The sequence below is a fragment of the Taurulus bubalis genome (genome assembly GCF_910589615.1).
Source record: "Taurulus bubalis genome assembly, chromosome: 3".
In the NCBI taxonomy this organism is placed as follows: domain Eukaryota; kingdom Metazoa; phylum Chordata; class Actinopteri; order Perciformes; family Cottidae; genus Taurulus; species Taurulus bubalis.
The window spans coordinates 20,642,392-20,669,845 of NC_136591.1; the positions used below are offsets into that span (position 1 = coordinate 20,642,392).

The 27,454-nt window shown below is 42.1% G+C and overlaps 1 protein-coding gene across 1 annotated transcript in view; it reads left to right on the top strand.

Moving 5' to 3' along the window:
• atad2b (ATPase family AAA domain containing 2B) overlaps nt 1–27,454 on the top strand; it is a gene marked incomplete at both ends in the record, with an annotated part of 73,090 nt that overhangs the window by 36,656 nt on the left and 8,980 nt on the right. Inside the window, 2 exons of the mRNA XM_079216307.1 lie at nt 15,595–16,341; nt 17,705–17,799. Of these exons, the coding sequence (XP_079072433.1) occupies nt 15,595–16,341; nt 17,705–17,799 (842 nt within the window). The remainder of the gene's footprint in view (nt 1–15,594; nt 16,342–17,704; nt 17,800–27,454) is intronic.

Genomic DNA, 27,454 nt, shown 5'->3' on the forward strand with positions numbered 1-27,454 from the left:
GCGCGCTCAAGCAGCATCAACATGATACATTTCAGAAAGAGCTTTGAATTGTTTTGGGAGCCGGTTCTGCTGTTTTTGTTGTTGTGATGCACATACGTTCGGGACAAGATGCTGTGAACTTTTCTCTCTCTCTCTCTCTTTTCAGTAACTTTCAGTAAAGCTTTACTCTCGGATCAATCAAGCATTGACATCCCACTACTTAGGGAGTTGACTTCATTATATTTGCTTATGCAATCATACATAGGCACCGTACAAATTCAGTTAAATCCAAAGCCGCCATCTGCAACGTCCAAAAAATTACAATACATAGTTGAATTGCCGTCATTCCAATGGTCTTCGAAATGAATTATAACCAAGACCAAGATTTATTACCGAGCTTTCGTATTTGATTGTCTCACATTATGAGCTTTCCGGGCATTTAATATCCAACGCTGTTGCTATGTAAATGTAGAATACGGTGCATATTACAAACTATTTTTTCTTTACATTTTGCTTTCAGTCAGCGCACTCTGGAATTCTTAATTAAAGTTCTTAATCCAGTTTTGGGTTTGCATATTGGGAACGACAGTATTTGCAAATCTCTTGATTTTTATTGCATTACACTATTACAGTCGGGTACAATTTGGTTTGAAGTTATGAAAAAGTTTTTAAATGTAATTGTAAGATATGTGTGGGAAGGCTGGATATGTAAACTTCCCCTCGCCTCAGAAAATCTCCCAAAAAGTACAACCACTAACTGAAAAAGAGGAGCAAGTGTCCATACATAGGAAAGTTATTGCAGATGAGCACTTATCTATTCATTTTGATGTTACTAGTGAGAGTTAATTAGACTCGCCTCTAACCTTTGCATCGGTAACATTGCGAACACGTAATTTAAAAACATGTAATTTAGCCGCAGCCAAATACAGTATTATGCAGGATCAGGTCACGAGAAAGAAACCGTATCGGCTTCCTGTTGCAGTCCAAATGGCAAGAATCAGCATCTCAGTTTGACTCCTCAAAAGACCGCTCACTTAGCGTAGCGACGATGCAAGAATTCGGCAAATTAGCACAGTGTCGCTTGAATAGCTCGCTCGAGGTTCACTTCATTGCTGTCAGACAACTTACATTCTCCATAAGAGCGTTTTTTTTTCTTTGAGAATACATCTTAGGCGGGGTCTTATTTTGGTGCCTGGCTCTGTTTTGATCGCCGCCTGCAGGCAAAGTTGTTGACTCAGCCAAAGCGAGAGCTGGGAGCAATCAATAGTAACCCCACAACATCTCAAAGTCCCAACGCCGGCTCCACCATGGGGCAGCGTGAGCTAGGATTAGCTTTGGTCTAGACACTGTCTGGCCCTACCACACAACCACACCTATATCCAATTTTGCTCCTAAGGAGAGCAAGACAATATAAGCTGTTACAGTTATGGATTTGATTTTTTGCTTCCTTTTTGATCAGATAATGAGGTATATATGATCTATTGAAGATTAACCCTTGAGCAGAGCAAACTTTAGTTCTGTGCAGAAACTCCAGACCATTATCTCCGAGTGCAACACAGCACAGCCTTGTTCCTCAATGCCGTCTGAAGCCCATTGTCTCAACCGTCAAAACATGTAGTCGTAGCGAAGGTCATGAGAAAGTTTCATGAGCGACTAGAAGACTTTACAGCAGGCAGAGCGCAGCTTGGCGATGTCAGGAAGTAGACTTTTGTTCAGCGTCAAACCCTCAAGACCAGGTGATCATCAGGGCTTTTTTTCACCCAAATGTCGATCATGGGAAGTGTTTGTTTGAGCAAATAATCACTCACTGTCCTTACTGATAACTTGTTAAGATGCGGAGATCTCATTTTAATTTAATTGCCCACCCGTTTAAAAAGCCAATGAATTTTTAGAACTCCTCCAGTGAGGCGTCTATGTAGAGCAACGGCTGCCCGTGTAAAAAGTGTTTAATTTAATATCCCTTTCTGCCGAGTCCCATTATTATACAGCTGTGACGACCTGAATCCCTCAACAGACTCGCAGGGTATCTAATTGGTATCTAATCAAATCAATTTAGCAAGTGTAAGTGTTTTGACGTGCGATGGCTATCCTTCACAGATCGTGGCTTTAGTCAGTGTTGGCAGAGTAAAAGAAAATATAGCAGACCTGATGTTCTATAATAATGTGTTTTTAATTGGTTGTTGGAAGGATAAAGGGTGCCGAATGGTTTTGGAGAAGATCTATTAACCTATCTTGAAGTACCGTATTTTACTTTAGTGGCTACAATACGTTACAATCATTACGTTTAGGACATTCAACCCCAAAATAATTTAGAGGTTGACTGAGAGTGGATTTTTTTTAAGGCCGATATAGTAACGAAAACTTGAGTAAGTAAAGCCGATAACTTTGAGCAGGAAAAAAATGCGTTAGCCGATGGCTATATAAATCCAGTAGTGTAGTTACATTGGAGAGAACTTTTAAGGCAGGGGTGTCAAACTCATTTTCACCCCGGGCCACATCAGCATCATGGTCGTCCTCAAAGGGCCGGTTGTAACTGTAACACTGTATACATGTAGCTCCTCCCGAACATAATGTTAACTGTCTTTGTATTAGATTATTGTTTATTTAAGTGTAAACATATTGTACATGCATTTATATAAATGTAAAAATATATGTAAGCAAATTTCTCTGTTACTATGACAGAAATCCATTTAATTTAGCGTTAAGAAACCCACATTACTAAATTATAATAAATATACAATTATAAAAGATCAAACTTAAAACAGAAGAAAATAACAAAGATCAAACGCACGTTATTATATTAACTTTCTTCAAAGCTTTTTTGTCACAGTTGAGAATGACATAACTGGTTCAACTGGTCCAGGGCAGTGGTTCTGAACTGGTCTGGCTGCAGGACCCACCTTGACCCCTTAATGACAAGCTGAGATCCAATGCGAGGAACATATTTAACTTCTCAAATTGATTTAATGATATGGTGCAGTTTGAACCTGAGAAAGTACACAATATCACAGTATGCCAACACAAAAAAAAATGTTTGAAATATTCCCTTTTACACTCAATTAAAAACCAAAAAGTGCATCTTTAGGACATAAAGTAATACAACACACATAATATTTGTATAACTTCAGCCTTTTCTAACAGACTCAGTGTTTTCATGCACAAACATGGAACAAAAAAGTCGGTAATGAAGCTTAACTATCACAAATAGTCCAACGTGTAAACTCATGCAAGTAAAGCGTGTTGTAAACGCAGCATTGAGGAGTGTGAATAGATGGCGCTCCGCTGCATAAAAAATCTTCTTCAAAATAAAAGCACATAAAAAATCCCCTTCAAAATAAAAGCCCATGCAAAAATGACGCGGCGGGCCTTGAGTTTGACATGTGTTTTAAGGGGTGAAATAAACTGAAAATGGGTCAGTAATGATGAAAAATCAGCTGTTCACTGCAAAGTTTTAGTCCACATTTTCTAACCGAATAATGCATGGAAGATTATTTTCTGAAAACAAAATATAATCTCAAACTATATAATGATCTAATATCTAAAACATAATATTAACTCTGTCATGCATTTATCCCCTCTCAGGATCTCAAAGTGCGGTAAAGCCATTCCCGTTTTTTAAAAGTTGTTTTGATTATATTCAGGAGTTGATCACACGGACAGATATTTTCAGCAAAAAGGGCCCTCGTTATGTGTAAGGAGCCTTCATGCAAGGCAGTGATGCACGACCCCACAGCTATCAGGCTCTACTGGAGCCCACAAAAGAACAATAGTTAAATGTCATATTGCCGCCAATTAATTGGTCGACCTCTACTAGAATCGTGCAAGAACATTGACTTCTTTCAAATATTCCGAACTGCTTCAAGTGCAACATTTAGAGACGATAAGATAATGTTTTTATCGTTTTCTTTTTATGGGCCACGGTGCTGTCTGAACTGAGTTTTCAGTCTCCAGATGTGTCGAGCTTCTTCTGCCCTGATGTCAGTGAAGAGCTGGTGCCATCATTGAAGTAGCAAGTTGATTGGGCCAATCCATTCTCTGCATGCTAGATGTTACTGTTCTCCTCGGAGGGGCTCTCGCCAGGTGCACATCTCTCCTCTGCAAAAGGGTGTGATAACTTGAACGTGAGTCGAATGAGCCGACCGGTGCGGATCTCTTTACCTCATCACTCCTCCTGCCTCGAAGCTTGTCTGCATCCATGTTCTCGCTGTGGGCGACAGACCTTTCCCCCAGAAGGTGTGTGTGTGTGTGTGTGTGTGTGTGTGTGTGTGTGTGTGTGTGTGTGTGTGTGTGTGTGTGTGTGTGTGTGTGTGTGTGTGTGTGTGTGTGTGTGTGTGTGTGTGCTGACAGACATCTTCAACAGGAGTTGGAGCTGCCGGTGCGTTGGGCCGTATCCGTCTTCTGAGAAGAGGACACCGCAGGCACCGTCATTCCAACGGCCATTTACAGAGCAGCAGAGAGGAGAAAGGACAAAGATAGATGCTCTGACTGAATTATGTCTTCAGTACTCCTCCTCCGCCATATTTCCTCTTTCTTTTTTGTCATATTGATGTGATTGATCCAGTCACCTTCCAACAACTCACAGAGCTCTGTGAAATGCCCATAGTGACAAATATTCTAAATGATTAGTAAAAAGCTAAATGAGTGTACCTATTTGCACGCAGCAATTTATATGGTTTTAAATTGACTTATTTTTTGGCACTTTGGAAAAGGTGACGGGTATGGAGTCTCCAAATTGTCGGGTTCATCTTATTCATTAACTTTAATGGGCTTTTGTTTTAGGCTTTTAAAAGGTGCATAATGGAAGACTGGGAGCATTTTGATCTCAACGCTCGGCTCGTAGCTCAAGGTGCCAACGGGCTGACAGAGCGGATGGGGAGTAGCAGCGCGTGTGAACACCAGGTTGTTTAGGGGAATTATGGCTTAATGTAATCAGTCTTGTCTGGTTGAGTGGTTTCTCTTGGTTTTATCACCGTGGAGTCTCTTCGTCAGGAGGAAGAGGAAGAAGAGGAGGAGGAAGAGGAGAAAGAGGAAGAAGAGGAGGAAGAGGAAGCGGAGGCTCCTCCTGCTGCTGCAGCAGCGTTTCCCCTCGTTGTCTCCAGTTTGCTTTAACCCACTTTCTTACTCCATCATCAGAACTCTCAAAGCGAATATGGTACAGGCTGCAAATGCAAAGTGCACGAATGCAACCAAAACATGTGTATATATGAAATATACTACTGCGGTTAAAGCTGAGTTGATATTTATTTACGATAAACTCACTTGTACCCCTTACCTGAATGGAAGTCCTTTGGAATTCAGCTGGGCTCGATGCCAGACTGATAAATGGTCTTCATTTCACCTCCACCTATGCTTAGAATTTTATTTGTAGAATATCTATGAGGCAAAAGGCATTATTCATTCATGCTCATCATTTCTGTTACATACACAGTCTAAACAGTCTAAAACTGTATTTTTATTTCCATATTTCTAAAGACAAAATTTAAATTATTCATTTAGTTTAAGTGATTAGGACCATTCAATTGGAATTTGTTCAGCAGTCACTGGAGGGGATATACAGCTTTTGTGTTGTGTTAATTACAGCTCAGTGGAAGGATTCAGAAGAAGAAGAAAGAAATGGCTGGAATCCCCTGGGACGGCTCGTGTTGCAAAAAATATAGTTTTCAAGCATAATCTCTCATTGCTTATGCTCTGGTGCAGCGAAACCAAAAGCAGTGTCAGAATTTAGTTTCTGTTACCGTCCTGTTTTTTATTTTTTTGTGTGTAAAACATACCAACAAAAAAAAGCATGCTTTAATTTGCTTTAAGGATTAATGGCACTTCCTGGATGTCTGCATCTGATCACGCTGATGAGCTCAAGCAGACTGTTTGATAGTGATGTCATGCTTTTACCAAAGCTTTGATAAAATGCATGTTACTCTGTTACTAATCAACAGATTAGTTACGACAGCTGGTCCCCTTTGTCAGGGCCGCTCGTCTGTTTGGTGTGGATATGAGGCCACGTTTTATCTGACTTTATTTGCTGTTATGTTAATTTTATCAACACATTTAGTATGCTTTTGATTATTTTTATATATATATATATATATATATATATATCTAATTGAGAGGTGGAGAAAGCAGTCTTTTATCATAGTACAAAAATGGACAATAGTACTTTTCACGATGTGATTTTGTACACATTCTTTTTCTTCAACTATATAATCTGCAGATTGATTCTGACTCGTGAAATAACAAGAATCCCAGTCAGTCGTCGGGTAAAAAAAAAAAAAATCATAAAAAGGCTGCGTGAGTTTGTTTGTTTTTAAGGTGGCGGTAACTCCTCACCCCAAGCTCCTCCCCATCAGTCGCAGGTGATGAGAGCACGGCGGATCGATACTTCATTAATGTTACAAGATTGAGGCCCCAACTCCAGTCGATTCCAATGAACCCGAACGGCAAGACAAGTTGGAATGCCGGCCAGGTACTCCTGTGACCGTGCACACGGCGAGTCTTATACACCGCATGTGTGCAGAAAAGCTCATCGGTTACAGGGCCAGCTGATCAGCACTTCTTCAATCTCTCTGAAAATGTAAATTAGTTTAAGATCAGGGTCGCCTCAGCGTTTTGCATGCTGTACATCTCTGAGCTTGATAAGATGGTAATTACTTCTGTGTACCTGCATGAGGGGGGGGGGTGTAACTTTTTAGTTGCACCGCAATCATCTGATCATTCACCATGTGATGATGCATCGTGTGTCTTTAGCAAGACGCACGCTTTACGTGACTGCAGGTCATTCATTTAAACGGTTAGAGTTGAATATTTACATCAGTGGCAATAATAGTTGTGATCCACCTTCACTCAGCTCAAACTACTTTAAACCTTATTCAGTATGTGTTTGTATATTGCCAGACAAACCTTCTCATATCTCTGGTGCTGTTCCCGCCTCCTTTTTTCTTTTTTGTTTCCCTCACTTAAATTTGAAAGTCTAATATTTTTCAATTTAAGTTCTTGGTGTTGCCTTCCTTTACTTCAGTGGTTCTCAAACTGTGGGGCGCGACCCTCTAGTGGGGCGCGGAGGTATTACAGGTGGGGGGGATGCAGATTCTTAATTCAAAAAAAAGTGGGCAATTTATTCTCTGCATTGTATGTGTCTGGCTCAAGGACACTTCGACATGCAAATTATGGAGAGAACAAGGATCAAACCAACTACCTTGTGGTTTCAGGATGAACAGTCTCCCCATGAACATGATAACTTTACAAAGTACATGTACATAAGACATCATTAATAAAATACATGGCGAAATGCCTGTACTTTCATTGAAATGTTTACGTTACGCCGTTAACAGGTTACGCCTGCGCGACTTGCCGATTCTTGTCGTTTTGCTAAAAGTCTCCGTGAGGTCGGCTTTTCTGCTGTTTTTCTGCTGATCTAAGCTCAACATTGAGCATGAATTGAAGCGGCCGTATCAAATCAACAACCCCGTTTAAAAAAATATTTGTAGAGGAAAGCAGCTCACTGCAGCCACTAATACTGATACAACATGATGCTCACACATCTGCACTCATTTTATTTTTCACAGGTTGAACATTATTGTTATTATCTTGAACATATATTCAGTGCAAAACAGGTTATTTGCAGCCACAATAAGTAATTTTTTTGCAAAGATATACATTTTAGTGATGGTGAGATGAAGCTTCCTGAAGCATTGAAGCTTTCCATCCAATTGGTTCGCTCATGTGCCGAAGCTTCATGGAGCTTCATTTGCTCTACTGCGCCACCAAGTGGACAATACATGTAAAACAGGCAGAGTGATCATAACGACACCATGGCTTTGGTGTGTGAAGCTTTAAACTTAATAAATTATGTTTTGATGCCTAATACATCAATTATTAACTTATTAATATTGTGTCTATCTTTATGATATAATGGCGGGGTCAAAATCAAAACTCGAAACCAATTGGGAGAGGGTTGTGATGTGACTGTGGGTCAGTGGTTAGAATATCCGACTTTCAGTCAGAGGATCGGTGTTTCGAGCCTCGGCTCCGCTAGTTCATGTTGATGTGTCCAATTTTGTTAAAGTAAGAATAAGACCTTTTCCACAGTGCTGGGCTTTTTGAGACTATTTCGCCTGCTTTATAAATTACCCTTTCACAAGCACAGATGAAGCTGGGTACAGAGAGGAAGGGGGGAAATCCATTGAGTTTCGCTGCCCCTTATATTTCAAATCGCACGGCAAACCCACTAACCATTTTCTGAATCAGTCACGTGGTACGGCCGGCTCGCGAGGCTTTGAACGTCACCGCATACGTCATCGACACAAACCTCGATACGCGCTTCACCAAAATCTACCTGGATTACTCGACACGCGCATCGAAGCCTCGACATGAAAGGACACATCACTAATAACTTTATTTGCGTTGTTCTAACAAAGTGAATAAGCGCGGATGGAGGCATCACAAAACGTTTTGTTGGGGCGGTGGGGCCCGACCATTTTTCTTCCGCCGAAGTGGGGTGTGACAGAAAAAGTTTGAGAACCACTGCTTTACTACAAGTCTAAGATGAGATTTATAGTCCCCATCCTGTGACTGATGTGAATCTCAAACCCAATGGACTCTGCTGCTGCCAACATGCACACAATTCCCATGTGGAACACGAACACACACGAACACATGCTCACTCACTCACTCACGTATATTCTCTGGCACTCGTTTTCATTTGGTCTCAGCCTGTGGTAATATATTTCCCAGCATGCAAGCGTACCCTAGTGCTGACCTGGTGTCCTTAATGTGATGCAAGGGAAATGTAGTTCATCGCCATGTACACACACACACACACACACACACTAAGTAGGTGAGTCAACAACAGGGTATCTGTCCCTGTTCGGAGAGGTCTGTGTGAATTTGGACCGGTATTGACAGACATCAGCTGACTCCAGACCAGCGCCACTGAAAAATGTTGATACAAAAAAAATAGTACTGACGGATCAGTTATTGGTGGTCGGACTCAAAAGACTCCTCGGTTGTTATGAAATGCAGCTCATTAACCGGTAAAGTCTACGTCCTCTCCTTTTCCTTCAAAATAAAATAAAGCCGTTTTTCTTTGTGTGCAATTTTTCATTTTTTTCTCTCTTTTTTTATAGCTGACAGGGAATGTGGTAAACATTCGGCCACCAAGGAACCCCATCGGTGGTCCGTTTAAAAATAAATAATTACCGAATAACGCTGTCTGAACTTTGAAGGTGGGTTTTATGAGCTTGAATCAGATGGGTGGAGTTAGCAGTCACAGTTGCATTTTGAACTTCCTGGTATACGTGCTCACCAGTCGATGGCACCCAATTACAGCATGTGTCATGGTTTTAGCATTCCTCACATCATTGAGAGTGATAAACTACATATATATGGAACATTGGTTGGGCTCATCATTTCAGACCTACAACTCAAAACGATGCACTAAATGTTTAGGCTATATTCATTCTGTTTTTACAATGTGTTTTTTATGTGTGGCTCCTAAAGTCTGCAGCGCACAAACTGCTGCATCACCGCCTCATCCAAATGCTCATTTTGAAATGTGGGCCGTTGCTGAGGAAATGGAGTCTGGACCCAGATCAGATTTACAATTTGTAAATGGACGGTGTGTTTGCCAATAGATGTGGGAGCGAGCTGCGATGAGATGATTGCATGACGTGTAGAGTGTCTGTGTGGTTTGCAAGTTTTGTTTGTCTTCCTTTTTAGATTATATTTTTTTTTTTCTATATGCTTTGGCGCTTGTTCTTTTTACTGGTCCTGTACCAAGAACCCTCCCAGATACAGTGATTAAACCAATGAGATGTCTTCTCTTTAGAGGTGCTTGTGGGTCAGGCTAGATGTTTCCCCGTGCTCTCAGTCTTTGTGCTAAGCTAACCAAACCATCTACTTGCTGTAGCTTCTTATTTACTGCAAAAAAACAACAACAAACAGAACTGAATTGCAACAGTAGCCGATTGGAGAGATTGGCTACAATAGGTTGAGCGTGTACAGTTAGTGTGAGTTAGCATTGATGTGTGGCATTGAACCCACAGACATATCATACCAATCTACCTGAGATGGACACGCATGCCTTTATGGCCTTGTGCGTCTTGGGAGCAAATAAAAGTAATAAATAGCCAACGCCATAACTCTATTAGCTTGGAGTGCTCCCACAATTCCTTGAAAGGCCCTCCTGTAGATCGATATGAATCTGAGCATTTAACACACTGAACACTGGAGGTAATTTTCAGTCGATTTTCTCGATTTGACATAATTTGCTTAGATTCACCTTTTAAGGCACTTTCATATAAGATACATACCCATGTTTTACATCATAAATTGCAGAACAATCTCAGCTATCTATATAAGAGAAAAACGTTACAATATGACACTAAAGCTGAAAAATGGAATCTCGATTTTTGGAAATTATTCAGATCGCTTGAAAAAAACCTACCTTTACTCATGTGGTAACTCTGTTTAGGTGATGGAAATTGGTTTACCAAAGGTTTTAGATTCACAAAAGCAGTGAAATATATGAATAGAATGGTAGATACATGTAAATAAATGTCTAAAACTAAATTTTTTATTATCGTTTTTTGAGTAGAAATATGGTCTTTCACACATTTCACCAAAATAATAAAAATGGGACTGAGAAATGACTTCATACTGCAGATAAAGCTTCATGGAGTGTGTGCAAATGAAAAATGACCTTCACAACAATTTTCTTTTGGGAAATAAAAATATGTATTATAAAAAAAAAAAAACTCTGTAAAATAAATGAATACTAGTCAGTTGAAAGAAAGATAACGTAACAATTGAGCAGAGTGCTCCGCATAATATGTGTAAATATTACTCAGATCATGTATGGTAGTAATTTGAGCAGAGTGCTCTGCATACTATGTGTAAATATTACTCAGATCATGACTGTGGTAGTAACGTGAGCAGCAGTGTGCACCGCGTGGCGTGCTCTCGTGCACAGTGTACACATTACTAGTTTGCACCATGCAGTCTTACAGACACGTAACAAAGTTTAGTAACTACACTTACCCATCTTCTTCAGAAGAACTAAAGCCTTTGAGCTCTGATGACGATGCCATGTCGTCGTCCTCCTGCTCTCCAGAATCATGCGTTTTGCTTCCTCCGTATTGAATCTCTTTGTCGTCATGATTAGGGCTGCAACAACGAATCGATAAAAATCGATTATCAAAAGTGTTGGCAACGAATTTCATTATCGATTCGTTGTGTCGCGCGATTATTACGCCGGGCAATAAGTCGCGGAGAAGAAAAAAAAAAAAGCGGAGCAGAGCAACTGGCCGGCCAGCGTTTCTGAGATTGGAGTGAGACACGAGAAAAGCTGAGGTTGTGATGTTCTCAAAAATAGAAGATCTTTGACGAATCGAGTCTTGGCCAATCAGCGTCTTCATGTTCCTCAAACTTGTTTTTAATGGAAGCTAGTCAGCTTGCTATCGCGTTAGCTAACGTGTTTGGGTTGTGTATTGTCGTTAAAGTTCCGTTATGTTCCGTTACAGTTCAGTCTTGCTTGTAAAAAAACGTAACGTGATGAAACATGCCGTCACCCTCCCTGGTCTGGTTCAGTTCACATTGTCACTCGTTAACGTTAAACCGGCACACCGGTGGATCTGGCTGCAGGTTTTTGTTTTTTTTACTCAAAGTAGAATGAAGCAAATCACGTAGTTGGGCTTAGCCAACAACGTGACGTCGTGGTCATAAGAGACCCAGAATGAAAGAGTTTAAGGAAGAGGACGCTCTATATGGAGCAGTACAGCTTCCCTCTGTCCCAGTATTTCATACATATTAATAAAGCAGGGTATGTAAATGCAGCCTCTGGAGGGATCAATTACAGTAAAAAGGGCTCATATTTGGCAGATGTAAAGCATACATGTGTATGTTTTTAGTGTTAGTCCATTTTGTTGTTTTAATTAACAGCTCAGGGATGTTCAAGGAGCAACCTGTTTGTGCACTTTCTGAAGATGTTTTGCACTGTCACTTCTGTTTTTGAATAAAGGGTTGGAAATGAACGCTTTTTTGATAAAAAACAGTTTTTTAATCCGATTCATCGATAAATCGAAAAAATAATCAATCGATTATTAAAATAATTGTTAGTTGCAGCACTGCTGCTCTTTCGCTTGCTTGATGATGTTAAAATTATGCTGGGCTCTGCCTGGGCAGGCACCCGGAAGCAGGAAGTCACCTCTTTCCGACAGACGTAAAATTATATTTCTGCGATATATAATCGCGGTGCTATGAATATTTTAGAAACTTAGAGAAACGTTTCGAGTGTCACCACGCGAAACCGCGGGCCCAGTGGCCAGACGTTTTTCACCCTATAAATGTTCTTTAAAATCAGTTTTGTATTCTAATTTTATTCTACAAGATTCATTGCCTTCCTTTTTGTCTTCTCTCCAACACCACAGTGTGGGACATTCTCACGCCTAGGAATGCCATTTAAATAAAGAAATCAGTGAATCAAAGGCACTGATTTCTTTATTTAATAATAAGTCCACCCAAAGGCATCGCCAAGGAATGCAGTTGAATTGTCCGTCAGTGTCACTGGACTGATTGTGTGTGTGTGTGTGTGTGTGTGTGTGTGTGTGTGTGTGTGTATATATGGTATTCTGATATGCAACCCAGACTTCACCTCTCTAATGGTCTCTATCTTGCAGACTGCTGTACAGCCAAACACCCTCAAAAGAAAAAACACACTTTGTTGTTCTTCACACAAACACACACACTCACACACAGGAAGGTGGACAGAGGATGTGGATGGGTTGAGCCTGGTGAAAGTCAGGGATAATGTGTCTTACAGGGAGCCTCTCAGATCTGTCAAGAGGCAGCGGAGAAGCCGCCATCCGCTAACACAGATGACAAATGTCCACTGAGCATTTCCCATTCCACTACTGTCAGCGAGAACTAACACCGTGTGTGTGTGTGTGTGTGTGTTCGTGTGTTCCACCACAAGCTTTTCTTTTCTTGGCTGTGTTTTGTAAAAAAAAAAAAAAGCAAAAACTTTGAGCATAAATGCAAAGTTCTTATACTTCATAATAGAACATTTTCGATTGAAACTTAATGACTAAATGAGAGTCTAATCACTAATAAGCATTATCGATAGGATGCCAGCGTTCAGAATCTGGCCGGTTAGCAGAGGCCTGATATGCCCATTAGTGTCATAACGTACGTAGCTTGGAAAATGAGAGCAGCACATTCAGTAAGTCCTCTTTTGAAATGTCAACTAATCTAGCGATTACTTGTTTTGATCCATCGATTTAAATAAATAATTATCAAGAGTATTCTGGAACTTTACAAATTAATATAATGAAGTTACGCAAAACAAATCTCGAGATATTAGACCATTTTGATGTCAGATGCCTGATCAGAAAAATACCTTAACGCAAATTCTAAAGGATTACTGCGCCACACGGATTAATTACACTGCTGCATATCAGAGCAGCCCTTTCCATGAACTGTACTACTTAAGTACTTAAATTAAAACTAGATATAGCTCTGACTTGGATTGATATCATTACTCCAGTACTATGCAGTAAAGATAATCAAATGTACTTTAGCATCAGTCTGGGCCAAGGGAAATAACTGAAGTGGTCTAAAGACTATTTTCTCACTCATACATGGCCGTAAAAAGTAAACCGAAAATATATTAAGCGGCCAAATAACCACGTTGGATAATGCACGGTGCAGCCCAACGTTATGGTCCCATAACGGCATCGGTGTGCAGCCATTTCCAACTTGCAGAGAGATATTCCACACTTTTCTTTCTTTTTTTTTTAGCTGCAGCTTGGTTCTGCATGCTTTGCATGCACATATTTCTGTAGCCGATGAGATTTCTCGTCAGAGATTGCTTCTACATTTCTTTGTGGGGAAAGTTTTGCAGATACAGATCATACAATGGAGACCTTTTTTATGCAGGATGGAGGCCAACGCTTTGTCTTGTATAGCGTAATCTCTATTGAATATCATAATGCAGTCCTCCTGTCCATCGAGAACTAGCCGGACATGTTACTGATTCTGCTTTTCACTTTTGCAGTTTAAACTCGTTCCAATGGTACAACTATGATGGTGTGGAGTTCATTGTGATCATCTAGCGTCCACATCCTCATCACACACACACAAACACACACACACACACACACACACACACACACACACACACAAAAGGGGGACCCTTTTAAGTCATCCCTCTTTTGACATTGTCGTTTTTTGAAAGGATTACAGTTTTTATCCCGCTGGTGCTCCGAATTATGCTGTTTCATGTGATTCAACAGATGGTTTAAAACTGCAAAGGCCTTATTGGTGCCCCAACGGGTTTCTTTGGAGTCGGGGAGTGCTCACGGGTGGGCAGGTCACGGTGATTGTCGGGTTTGGAAACCAACTTGTGCCGGTACCTGTGTGCATTTGCCCTTTCATACCCTTTCCTTTGTCTGCTCTCCTCTCTGACTTTGATGCCACAGTCTGTATCTTTGCGTATATGAAGGCAAATGCCTTGAAGTTTCACTGCATTTAGCGTTCTTGCTTTGCTCGCTGTGACACTTTTACTGCACTCTCAGAGAGCAGGCTTTTGTTATATCCTCGTCCTCATAAAAACCCTGCGTGCCATCTGTTGTCATTAGTGTCCAACATCCATGATGCAGCAGGGCTGCTGTCTCTGCTTTCCTCTCTCTTGCAGTCTTTGCCTGTTACTCTTTTGAGGAAAGGCCAAATGTCTAGATTTAACAATCAAATTGCATGCTGCGTCGAGATACTACAGGAGCAAATTCTATCACAATCCTCCATTTGCACAATGCTGTTTGACTTTCAATCTTAAGGTCACAATTGCATTTTGGTTTAAAAATGTTTCAACCTTTTGTCTGGTCTGTTCATTGACGTACGCAAACAATTTGTCTGTCAATGGCCTCTCCACTAAAGGGCTCAGATCAGGATTTTTTTTGCTCAGATCTAATCACAAGATTGGATTCTGCTCTTTATTGTGTGTGTGTGTGTGTGTGTGTGTGTGTGCGTGTGCGTGCGTGTGTGTGCGTGTGTGTATCGCTCACTCTTTTTAGGCAAGACTGACAATAATAACGTCATTTAAAAAAACATAATCCCAAACAGCAGTGATATTCGGCTTGAGTAAAACAAATAAACATATAAAAAAGAGACCTGACAGATGTTGAAACTATCGCTGCAGATCTCAAGTCAGCCAAAGGGCTGTTCAGACGGGATGAGCCGCTGTGAGAGCAGCTTTTGTGTGTGTGTGTGTGTGTGTGTGTGTGTGTGTGTGTGTGTGTGTGTGTGTGTGCATCCAGCTGTTTTGCTCGTTAGATGGCAGGCGAGAATTAAGGCAAATTTAATATTGAAAACGTTTCAATTCTGAGACGTTGTCACTATCTATCTCTGTCACAATTGAGCTCATTGACCAAACACGACCCGGCCATACATTCTGTTTTCCACCTCGTTATTGTCTCATCTTGTATGCACTGGTAGGTGTGGTTGAGGGGCTGCATATTGACCTTTTAAGGTTGACAATGATTTGAATGTTGATAGAAAGTGTGAATATGCAACGTTGGCGAATGCTTGTCTTGTGATTGATTCAATAGCGTTCCTCTCTCTCCCTCTCAGATCATATAAAGCGTAAGAATCGCCGGCGGCCATCCTGGGGGCGGGGCATCATCCGCAAGAAGAGGATCTACAGGAAAGAGACGGAAGAGGAGGAGGAAGAGGAGGAGGAAGAAGAGGAGGGGGAGCCTGAGGCCGAGGTCGTGGGGCCCAGTGACTCGTGTCTGACGCAGGACGAGGAATCGTCTTGCGACACCATGGGTCCCCAGCCCAATGGTCCCCAGCCCAATGGCCACCATCCCCACGGCCCTTCCACAGAGGAGGAGAGCTCCAACGAGCCTCCTGTTGCGGCGCCCGCCGAACCCCCCGATGCCAGTGAGGGCCCGGCAGAGCCGACATCTAAGAAGGAGGAGGAGCCCAAAGCCGAAGCTGCAGAGCCTGAAAGCACAGAGGAGCATGGCGAGCGGCTTTGCCTCGGCGGCGGTTCCAAGGAGGTGGACTTCCAGCCTCCGATCGAAATGTCCGAATCGTCGTGCGCTGAGGTACAGCCTCTGCACATGGCGGAGGGTCTCTTGGTATCGCGAGCGGACTGCGTGAATGGAAACGCGTCGATGGACAGCCTGGACTCTCAGAGCATCACGATGGCCGGCGAGGCCGAGAAGAGGAGTCCTCCGAGCGTGACGGAGGGCTCCGACGAGCCAGAACGGGAAGAGCACAAAGACAAAGAGGAGAGCCATCCAACTCAGGAGCACCCACCCCGGGACGGGGGCGCAGTAACGGAGAACGCAGATGAGGAGCCGTATCCAGAAGGTACGAAGCTAGACCGAGAGTCTGCTGCGATCCAGCTTCAAAAGCACGACTGGTTAATTAAAACAATCTTTTTTTCCTTCCCTTTTATTTCAAGTATGTTTTTGTATGTCATCAAATGTGCAGTACACAACATCTTAACCTAGTTGGCTCGGTGCTGGATGCGTCGTGTATTTAAGTTTGGCTGTTAGCGAGTTTTGGGATCACAGGTGAAATTTTCAAAAATCTGGAGAAGCTAAGAATCACCTAGACGGGTAGTTTTTAATTAAATTTGTTTTCCAAAAGTTGATGCTCCATCTGCAGGGAGTTATTAAGTGAGACGAGAAAAAGTGAAAGTTCTCAGATACTTATTTTGGTCTCTTCATTTTAGTTGCTAATCAGTTTATACACAAATCTGTAAATGTTCTACATCCAGTAACCACTTAATTACGCAGATAAATTACTTTTTTTGAATTATGAACCAGTGCCTCTGATTTGCACTTCGTATAGCTCTTAAAATGGAGAACGGACATGAATAATGCAACACAAGTCATACAGAATATAAAAACGCTATCCCCTGGCTTAGCAAATAGTATATTTCAATGGAGGAACTCCAGGACCTTGAAATTATGTGTGCCTTTGTCGAAACATGTTGCCTTCTGATATTTATCCTGAAATGATAAAAAAAGAAGATTCACAATGATGGCTAACTTTGGAAATGTATTATTTATTTTTTTCGCTTTGCCTTTATGCCTTTTCTGTTACGTTGTATTTGAGTCAGACATGGAGCCAATAGGTTTATGAGTTTGATTACGGGCCCGTGGTTTGGCTCCGGACGAGCAGAAGCCAGCTGGAGGGCCGAGGTAATGGCGCTCCTAGAGTACGGAGGAACCATCAGAGGACGGCACGATGGGCCAACAGAATACAAACAAAACGGCGGCTCCTCAAACAGCAGACGCCGCCCAGTATCACAAGCCGAGCCAGGGCCTTTTGTTTCCATCAAAGCGTTTTTTTTTTTCAGCGCTGTTTATAAATGGACAGGAAGGAGGCCAGATGTGAAGCACTGTGCCCTCAGTAGCTGCAGGCAGCTTAAAATAGACCTTCCTCAAGTATTGCAATCATCTTGCAGCCGTGGCACTTTGAATTTATTTTTCCACGAAATCAAGTTTGTGCTTAAAAAATAATAATAATTAAACTGGCTCATGATAAAACAACAAAATAAGTTTCAGATTTAGCTTACCCGTTCACTTGAGGTTGATTTATTTATATATATATATATATATATATATATATATATATATATATATATATATATATATAAAAGATCTGCGCTATTGATTCTTTAAACACTCATTATTGTCCCTTCTCTCATCAATAACCCATTCAGCGGAGCCGTCGAAGGGATCCGCTGAGAAGACGGAGGAAGAGCCACAACCAGTCCCTCCCCAGCCCCCCCTAGTGGTGGACCACCAGCGACTTTCGGTAATTATATTGCCGTATTTTTTTTCTGTGTATTGGCACACAAAGTTCTCCGTACTGAAGGCTGCTGTGGTTCAGCATGTTCTCCATACAGTACAGGAACTAAAGACATTACGGTAGATTTGTATTTCACTGCTTTGGGGTCAAGGTCCTGGTATTGTGCAAACTGTCATGGCTCACTGGGACAAAAGAACAGAGGCGTTATTTGTGTGTGCTTTTCCTTCTCGAGCAGGTCAATTTAAGAATTATTTATCTGATTTGTACAATGTGCCCTCAAAGTTACTTTGTTGTGTTTGACATGTTTTGCTTTGTATTATTATTTATTTAAAATGACACTTGTCGCAGGGGCACCACGTCCTCTGATTGGTTAGAAGAACCCTCCGTGCCACACTGGTGCTAAAACGCTATCTTACCTCTTGCGACCCACCGAGATTTCAGCTTTTTAGCGCGTGCCTCATCTCCATCTTGGTCGATTCTGCACGCTCATCATTCTAATTCAGACCATGAAGGATGCAACAGCTGGGGTGATTTGGCATTGTGCGCCGACTGCGGATCGGAGATTTAACCGCAACTGTGATCTGTATCAAAGCAATGATCTGCTGACGGAGAGATGAACACTCTTAAGGGGGCAGCGAAATGTCGACGGGCGTTTATTATGATCGCCATCACCTCGTGTAATTAGTTTCGATTCACAAAAAAACTAAAAGCAATACAGACAATCCAGAAGTCACAGTGTAGTTAATATAGTCGCTTATTATTCATTATATGTAAACCGAAGGCCGAAAAGAGAAGGTAGATGTTTTTCAGCAAAAAAAAAAAGCCCCGCCAGTAAATAAGATGTGGAAATAGAGACTTATTGGTTTCAACAGAGCCAGCTGTGGCAAACTGTCACTTTTTTTTTTTGCAATGACTAATTAGACCATGATTGTGGGAAAAGAGGAGCTATAATCTAAAAAATTATACCAATATGCTCGTCTCATTTAAGTTCACACGGGCGCTTATTTTAAATGTTGCTGCCGCGTGTGGGTGAAGGGTTCTGGTGGAGTGCTTTTCTCCTCCCTGCTGCTGCTGCAAAAAGGGAACAGCTGTACTTGTGTCCTCGCTTCTCGCTTCCTATAGACTTCATATGGACGGTTACATCGCTCTTTGTGCCCTAAAGCAGCAGGATGAATGTGCTTTTGGGGTTGGAGTAAAATGGCCCTGGCGATCCGCTCCCTTTGAAGGCGAACCCGTTACACGTTATCTGCAGCGAGCCAGCAGAGGTAGCCAGACCCGTCAGCACATTGTCTTCTGGCTCGGCGCTCGTCTCGGAAACCTTCTGCACTTAATTCGTGACCCTTTTGTCCGCCATGCGTTCTGTAGCTTCCGAACATAGAAAAAGTTAAATTGGATTTGAAAACTTGAATTTTGTGTTTGTTAAACGGAGGAAGCGCATACATTGAACGTCTTTTTGTGAAATGGGAGAATTGGGTGTTGGCAGAGGGGGCTCAATCATGGATGACCAGCTTTAAGCTTCCTCCAGATCCATAGGTCTGTTCTGGAGCTGACGCTGTCAAACTGCCCTTCTCAGATGGATAACTTCTGAGGCTTATCCCTCCCTTCCTTTCACCCGCCGGTCGCGCCACTGTCTCGCTCCTCTTCATCTTCTCAAACATTACTTTTGTATCCCCCGCCATATGACCACAGAGGGAGCCCCAATTACGGTGTCAGCCGGCCATTTTCTCTACATCCTTCTCAATCAGCAGGTGCCGGCCGTTTCCTGCGACATTCGAGGGGGAACAAGGTTATGACTCAAACATGAGCTTCCTGCGCCGCCTCACTAGAGCCGGCAACTTGTCCCGGAATGTGTGCGAGTAACGCAGAGCATATGAAGCAGCTTCTTTTTTCTTTTCCCCCGTGCACAGTCACGCTGGGGTCCTACCTAATACCCCAAGTGTAAATTGGGAGCTCGGCTCAGTAGGCTCCGCTGACAGCACTTCTCACTGATCGGTGGTGGTGTTTCTTAGCTTTTGTGCGCTCTGTGTAGTGTAATTCATGTAAAAGAAGTGTTCTTCTGACATGTGCTTACTTCCTCCCTCTGTGCTCCGAAGTGACATCCAGCTATCAAGCCTGTTATCTAGTGGCTTTTACCCGTGTGCCATGATGATGATGATGATGATGATGGGGGGGGGGGGTCTACGTGTTTTGTCTTGCCGAACTGGACTCGCATCTTTCAAACAGATTTTTTGTTGGCCTGATCTCAGTGCTCCAACTTGGCTGCCCCTGTGAACAGCCACACACGGCACTACTCTGGAGGTTTGTTTGTTAGCAGGGGGAAGAAGAGGGGGAGGGTATCTTAAAGAAACAGATCGTGAAAAGAGGGGACTGTGAATAATTGCTTTTTCATCCCCGGCTTACGGAACAAATTGAATATCCGGTGCGCGGGATGAAAGTCACCATCTAAGCAGATATTTGGTGGCTGGCACACTGCCCAATGTGCGTTTGGGCCCGGCAGTGAGTGTTGCGCCGCTCCTCCTTCAGTCGTATTCATTGATTGCAGAGTGCTGATTATTTCTGACTTTACTTGATGGAAGAGGCTCAGAAATCTCCCCGGGAATTGAACACCATCAGAGTGTTATGGCTTTGTTCACAGACCCTCCGCTCGAAGCCTGCAGGACAGAGATTATTATTATTATTATTATTATTAGTAGTAGTAGTAGTATTTCAGTACGTATATGCGTTCCCGCCTTCCAACGCTACGTTATTTGTTTTGATTAATTTAGTAAAATCAAGTTCTGTTATTGGCAGTTTTTTCTCTCTCTTGCAATGAAATTGCTGTTGGGATCAAAATAAAATCCTCGGCATGAATAAATAGGTCCGGAGGCTCGCTTCTCTCTTACTATTCCAAAACGTCTCTCATTCTCAGCTGTTTTTCTTTCATCAATAATCAGACACTTGGTCCACGGATGGGGGGGACTGGAAGAAGTAGCGCTGATGATTACAAATGAGAATTCGGTAACAAGGAATCCAATCTGGCCCAGAGATTCGTACCGAGAAGAACACACGGATTACGGTCCGCTCTGCTGTTTTTTCTTCAGCAGCTGCCTAGAAAAGGCTAGTGTTTCTAGTTGCTGGCACAGTATGGCGTCTTTTGGCTCTGACGAGTAGCTATTACAGCGTGTCAGTATTTCCTGTTCCAGAGACGCCTGTCAACGGAAATGGCCCCATTTCAGTTTGTCATTTTATTTGATACTACTAATAGCAGGGAAGGTCTCCCCCCGCCATTCCCCTCCCCTCTGGCAAAGTAGCCATGTCACATCTGTCTGTCTGTTCAAAAGAGAGCGGTTTAATAGCGGTGCTGGACCGGCGTTTGATTGTCAATAAAAATAGATGCCGTTTGAAGTGGTTCTTTTTATTTATATTCATTCCCACTGATGGCTTTGACAATGTGGCTGTCTGCATGTAATTGCGCTACCAAAAGCTGTGCCTCCTAGCCGTGCGTGTGAGGGTCAGGCGTGTCAACATAAACATACCAGTGTGCTTTTCCTGTTCTGCAGCTCGTTGCTCTCCCTTCTGCCAAGCCTTTCGGGGGTCCGCTATGCCCTCTTGCCGTTCTCCCATCTGATGCATCCCACTCAAGCCCCGGCTTATATAAAACTGGTTCAGCTCGGTCACAGACAAACTAAAGGGTTCCATTGTGTGGGATTGTGTACTCGCACAGTACAATGAAGAGGATTTATTCTTCTTTTTTTAAATGCATGCTCTTGCTTTAGGCTAACAGTATTAGTCTATGATCTGCTCAGAAGGAATATATTTCTGAATGTGTGCTTCTTACTGTATATTTAAAAAGTAAAGAATGAATGGATCCAACTACATGCAAAAGGACATATTAAGTAACTATGAAATGTGACATTTGATCTTTCTGATGGCTAACATTAGCATCGGTAGCTTCTTGGATGAAACTAGTTGTTCAGATCTGCCGCTGTGTAATATAATCTTATAATACTTGGTTTCATTTATTTATTTATTTTCTTTTTTACTGGAAGAAAAGAAAAGAAAATCTCCGTCTAGCATTTGGGTTGATGGAAACATTGTCTAGCTGCTGGAGGGAATATAATACTATTAGAACGCCGTTACATTGTTAGTTCATAGCGCTCTAAGTCAGGGTGAAGAATTGGAACTATTACCTAACAAACATTACTCTCTGGCCAGTTGGTGTCTTACGTTTGCTTTCAATTACCAACGAAATCACGTAATTGATAATGAATATAAAAGGAGGCTTGCGGGTTTCAGCAACATCATCCCCTGTACTGTAAAGATTTAAACCTCGGGGGGGAAAAAAAGAAGCCGTTTCAGGGTATTTTTCTTTACTTTTCTTATTGTTATTTGTTGTTCCAGTCACATTTTTACTGGCCATGGTCTCGTTTTTCATACATTTCTAGATAACCTGTACTTGTCCTCTCTGCTCTGTGTATTCAGCCTGCAGCTCAGTTGGAAGTTTCTCTTAATGTTTATCCTCGTGACTGAATATAATGTTTGTTTGTTTTTTAACAGGACGGTTTAACATTTTTAAGAAACATAACATTTCACTATTTTAAGCTTAGACGTGGTTGTTTTTCTCGTCACTCACGGTTGTTCAAGGGCCGTCGGATATTTGTATTAATCGGATAACTTCGATAACCGCTGTAATTTTGACAACCTCTTTAATTAAAGAAAACATGGCTTCTCAAACCCCCTGGCGGGTTGCGAGGTTCAGTGCTGGTTGTTTTGTGGTTTGTTCCGTCTGAAAACATATTCTCATAATGCGCCAACCGTCTGAAATGCTCAGTCTGCACGCGCACACACACACACACACACACACACACACACACACACACACACACACACACACACACACACACACACACACACACACACACACACATACAAGCCTTTTCTAGTGGCTTAAACAGAATCACAAGTTATAGCTATTTTTTAATGTAATTTGTTTTTCACAAATACACTACATGTATTATATAAATGTTTCCCTATTCGCTTTTTTTCTCATTGCACAGCGACTGTCTTCATCTGTTCCTCTGCTTCAGGCCTCTGGTATGCTTCGTTTTGGGAGCTATTTAACTTTTTTTTGTGGTGATGAACCCGGTATCGACTGCTGCTCTCGAGCAGATATTTTCTGCTCTAGAACGCGTGGAGGGGAGGCTCTCCTCACCGGCCTACATGGCCACCTGTTGCTGGAACTGCAGCGCACCGTAAACTGTGCACCATGCACACACACTGCACTACACGTGTAAAGGACCCTCGGTGTAACCATAGCTGGTCGATAACCTAGTCCTTTCCAAACCCTTGACCTAATCCGAACTATTTCTATATTGTTCTTTTTTACCCTTTTTTGTTTTTTTGCCATTGGTGCATTTATTTAGAAAACTTCTAAATAAATGCAGGGATGTCTGGAGGTGTGTTTGGGGGTTATTTGTGTTTCTCCTCCTTTTTATTACCTGGTGGCGCTGTTTTAGATAGTATTATATTCATTCCCGAAGCCTACTTACCAAACATTGTATTTCTCTCATACATATCTCTTTTATTGAATAGAATCTTTATTATTTATGAACTTTTTTCTTTCCCCCAAAACCACTGAAAGGTGGCCTTGTCATCTTTACGTTTCTCATTATTTCCACCGTGACCTTGAGCGGCAAATAGCTGCATTTTTATTCTTGCTGATTTGGCCGAAGCTGTCACAAAAAATAAAGTTGCATTATGGGCCGTGTTGGCCGAGTAGGATTTAATGTCAGTTAATCTGGTGTGGATGGATTGACACCAGAATGGTTAAGATAAACCAGGTGGTTTAGATTCTTATCTCTAAAAGAGAAAGAGCTTTAGATAGTTTAAATTCATGCTAATCCCTCGTCCGGCCAACTGATCCTGGGTTTGTGAGGCTGATGCCGACATCAATATTTGGGAGAATCGATAGTATATAAGCTGTAAGTATATATTTCTTTAACCTACTATAAACAAACAATCTCAACATGGGATCCTTAGTTTTATTTATTATTACTATTAGGATTTAAGATGCTGGTCGTACATTTTACAGTTAAAAGATAAACTTCCAGCTTTGCTTCCTGGTCTGTCGATGGGCAGAAAGTACATTTAAGAAGTGTTTAGGTGAGCCACTTATTAAAGAGGTGACTACATTATGGTCTGGTCCGGGTTTAGTTTCCCCCCGACACTGAGACTCAAAGCTCCACATTGATTTAACACAACTCCTTTTTATTGATCTATGCCCTGAAGGGAACACGGTTGTATTCCTCGGTTGTTTATTTATATCTTAACTTCTTATTTCATGTTTTTGTCCCATCTGGGTCTCAGATGTGTGGCGTTACTGGTAAAATCATACAAAGTCACATTTAAAACCACAAGTAATCGCGCGCTACCAATCCTGAAATCAGGAATCAGGTTTATTAATTACATTGTCAATAAGAGGCTGCTCGGCTACCATATAGCTGGGAATGTGTAAGTGGTAAAGTCGACAATTAAAGATGGGTTCTCAACCCCCGTTTTTTTTCTTTTCATGCCCAGCCACAAGGGATGAGCATTTCATTTTAATGTGCCGAGACCATGGTAATGTGATTTGTCGTGATCGTCCCTGACCCTTATAACACCATCTATATTACATTACCTGTGTGACTGAGTGCTCTCCGTAAGCCACATCGTTTGCAGCTGCAACTGGAGTCTTCTTCTTTTTTTCTTTTTTCATTTATCTCCTGCAAATCCCCGTCCTCTAGTGTTGCATCCCCTCTCCCCCCAGATTAAAGGCATTCATGGTAACAAGCTGAGCTGATTCATTTATAATGCATCCTTTTACTGGTATTGAGGGAGAAAAAAAAGCAAGCAAGAAAGAAAAGGTAAAATGGGAAGAAAGGGAGTGAATTGTTCTCTTGGAGGCAGATTTTTTTTTTAAGCCTTAATAGAGTCCCTGGTGACTGACTGTGGGGCTTCAAATCCTCGTCTGTTCCTCTCACTGCCTGCAAACCCTTTTCTCTCTCACTTACTACTGAGGATGGCTCCTCCTATGCATGCGCGCGCGCGCGCACACACACACACACACACACACACACACACACACACACACACTCACACACTCAGTGATCAAAGAGGAAGACCCTCCGCTGTATCACAGTAATCTAGTCTGCATGTCTATGATTGTTTACATGTTTTTTTGTTTTTTACATTTTGTGATTACATAATAGCAGCATTAGTTGTTTGTTTTTAATATGGGTGAGTGCACCATGACATTTTGACTAATTATGTTTTAAAGAGCAACTCGATACCGATGGAAACTCTTTTTTTCTGGCTGCCAGAGTATTAATGTGTGTTGCGTAACCCTCAGAATCCATGCAGGCTACTGGAGAAGGTTCTCTACTTCGCAAGAACAAATGGCGCACGGGCTCAAATTGGTGTCCCAGGAGCAGCATAAATAGTTTGAAAAATGTAGGAGGTGAGACCCAGTGGGGACTTTATTATCTCCCAGTGATCCTGGCCTGTTCTGCAGGGTTAGAGGAATCCGAGGGATGTCTGCACGGCCGTGCAGGGGGTAGACTGTGTGACTGGAATGGCTTCCTGGGCCGGGGTTTTAATAGCAGAGCTGCAACAGTGTGACATTAAGTGTGTCGGTGTCTCTAGTAATGTTGCACGGTATATCGATACTAAAAAGGTACCGCAGTACCCGTACGTTAAAAACGCTAAGATTTAGCATATTTTTAGTATCGATACTTTATTAAAATAGCACGGATCAGAGCGCATTCACCGCGCCACTCTCCAAGCTGGTAAAAAAGGGAACCATACAGACGTTTTATTTATTACTATTATAAATAAATATACCTGTATTGTATCATATTTGTGGTATCGAATTCTGGTATCGTACCGAAAGTATAGGTATCGTGATATTTATGGCAGGTATCGTATCAAAATCATAATTTTGGTATTGTGACAATTAGGGCTGGGCGGTATGGCCAAAAATTAATTTCACAGTATTTTGTACGATTCTGGCGGTTTCACGGTATATCACGGCATTTTCTTCCGAGTAAACGCATTCATTCATTGGCGCCGAAAAGGACCGCCGGCCAACTGAAAAGCTGTTGCGAGTCGTAAACAGCTGTTTTTACGTTGGTACATAGAGGTTGTTAGGAAGCTAAACATGGAGGGATTTAGGACCCAGGGAAACTCCGTCGCAGGAAGAGACAGACCGGAAGTGTCTGTGACATCCAGCGATGGAGTTTCTGTGAAAGTGGGTGAGCTGTACCTACCCAGCATGCAGTTCGGCGGTGTAATTTTATAAATGTACAATTATTAGTGTTACAAATTGTTTGTGTCGTGATGATGTGTCGTGTGTCATGATGATTAAAGAGCGTTAGTTGTGGGTTATTAATTGTTGTTATAAAGTTAGAAACCATGACTCCATCTCAATACACGTAATACAAGTAGTTCCGACCACTGCGCCCCCAGCGGTGAGCTGTGAAAAATAAATGTTGCTGCCTGCTGAAGAGCGACAACTGTTATGGCTATGCACTGGTATGACGGTATATGAAAAATTCATACCGCCCGGAAATTTGAAAGCACAGCTCTAGTGACAACCCTAGTTTCCAGCCGCATCAATCCCCTCTTGTTTGCTGTCTCCGTCGTTAAGTCGTGGCTCAAAAAACAGTTTAGACTCATTTTGAAGATTATTTGGTCACCCGATATGCTGTGATCATTAAAGTTGGGCATGATATGTCGTTGTTGCTGTTTTTTCCATTAATACTTAAAAGCAATTTAAATAGTGTAATTCTTTCCGATTTTTAGAATTGATCAGATGTGAGCATAAACCCGGTATTACTTAGTCGCCGTGTCGCAATGCATCCTGGGAAATGACACACTAAAGTAAACTTCGTCGGCCGTTAATCTGCTCTGTTCCCGCCGCTGTCATGCCAGGCCGCCTCAGCTCTGTTAGTGGCCTTAAGAAACATGGGGATAGATATAGGGGGGGGGTTAAATGGGCCAAGTCAGTAGCGGTCTTTAACGCATGGGATTACTGCCCTTTTGTGTCCAGTGAGCTCACTCAATCACTGAGTTCATGTAACACACACACACACTGTCGCAGCCACCCTGATCAAGCTGACAGGGGCTGGAAAGTACACCGCTGCAATCAACTAGCCAACAGTGAGGAGGAGAATAACACTGAGGAGGAGAATAACACTGAGAGAGAGGCTATAAAGGGAAGAAAATGCAACGAGAGGAGTAGGAGGAGGGGGAGAAGAAGCATAAGAGGAGAAGTAAAAGTGGCAGGAAGTGAGACAATGCACTATTAAATAGTGAAATGCACTTAAAGGAGGAGACGGAAGCGTAATGAAAAATAGAATGAAAAGCAGCGGCGGCAGCGCAATGAAAGGAAGGTCAGGGAGGTGTCTTCCAGCGACTTTCACATTATTACGCATATGTGAGATGGGTTGTAATGATGCCAATTAAAGCTTCTATGTCCGTGTGGTTAACACAGGCATCTCGCCTCTTTTATGAGCTCTCGTGGCCGGGTTGAAACTGGAGAACTCCCTCAACGTTAGACCAGGGTTACCTTTTTTATAAGAAGAATCCTATAAAATATGCTCACTGCGGTGCGGCGGCCGTGATGATCCTCCATCAATTTGGATGG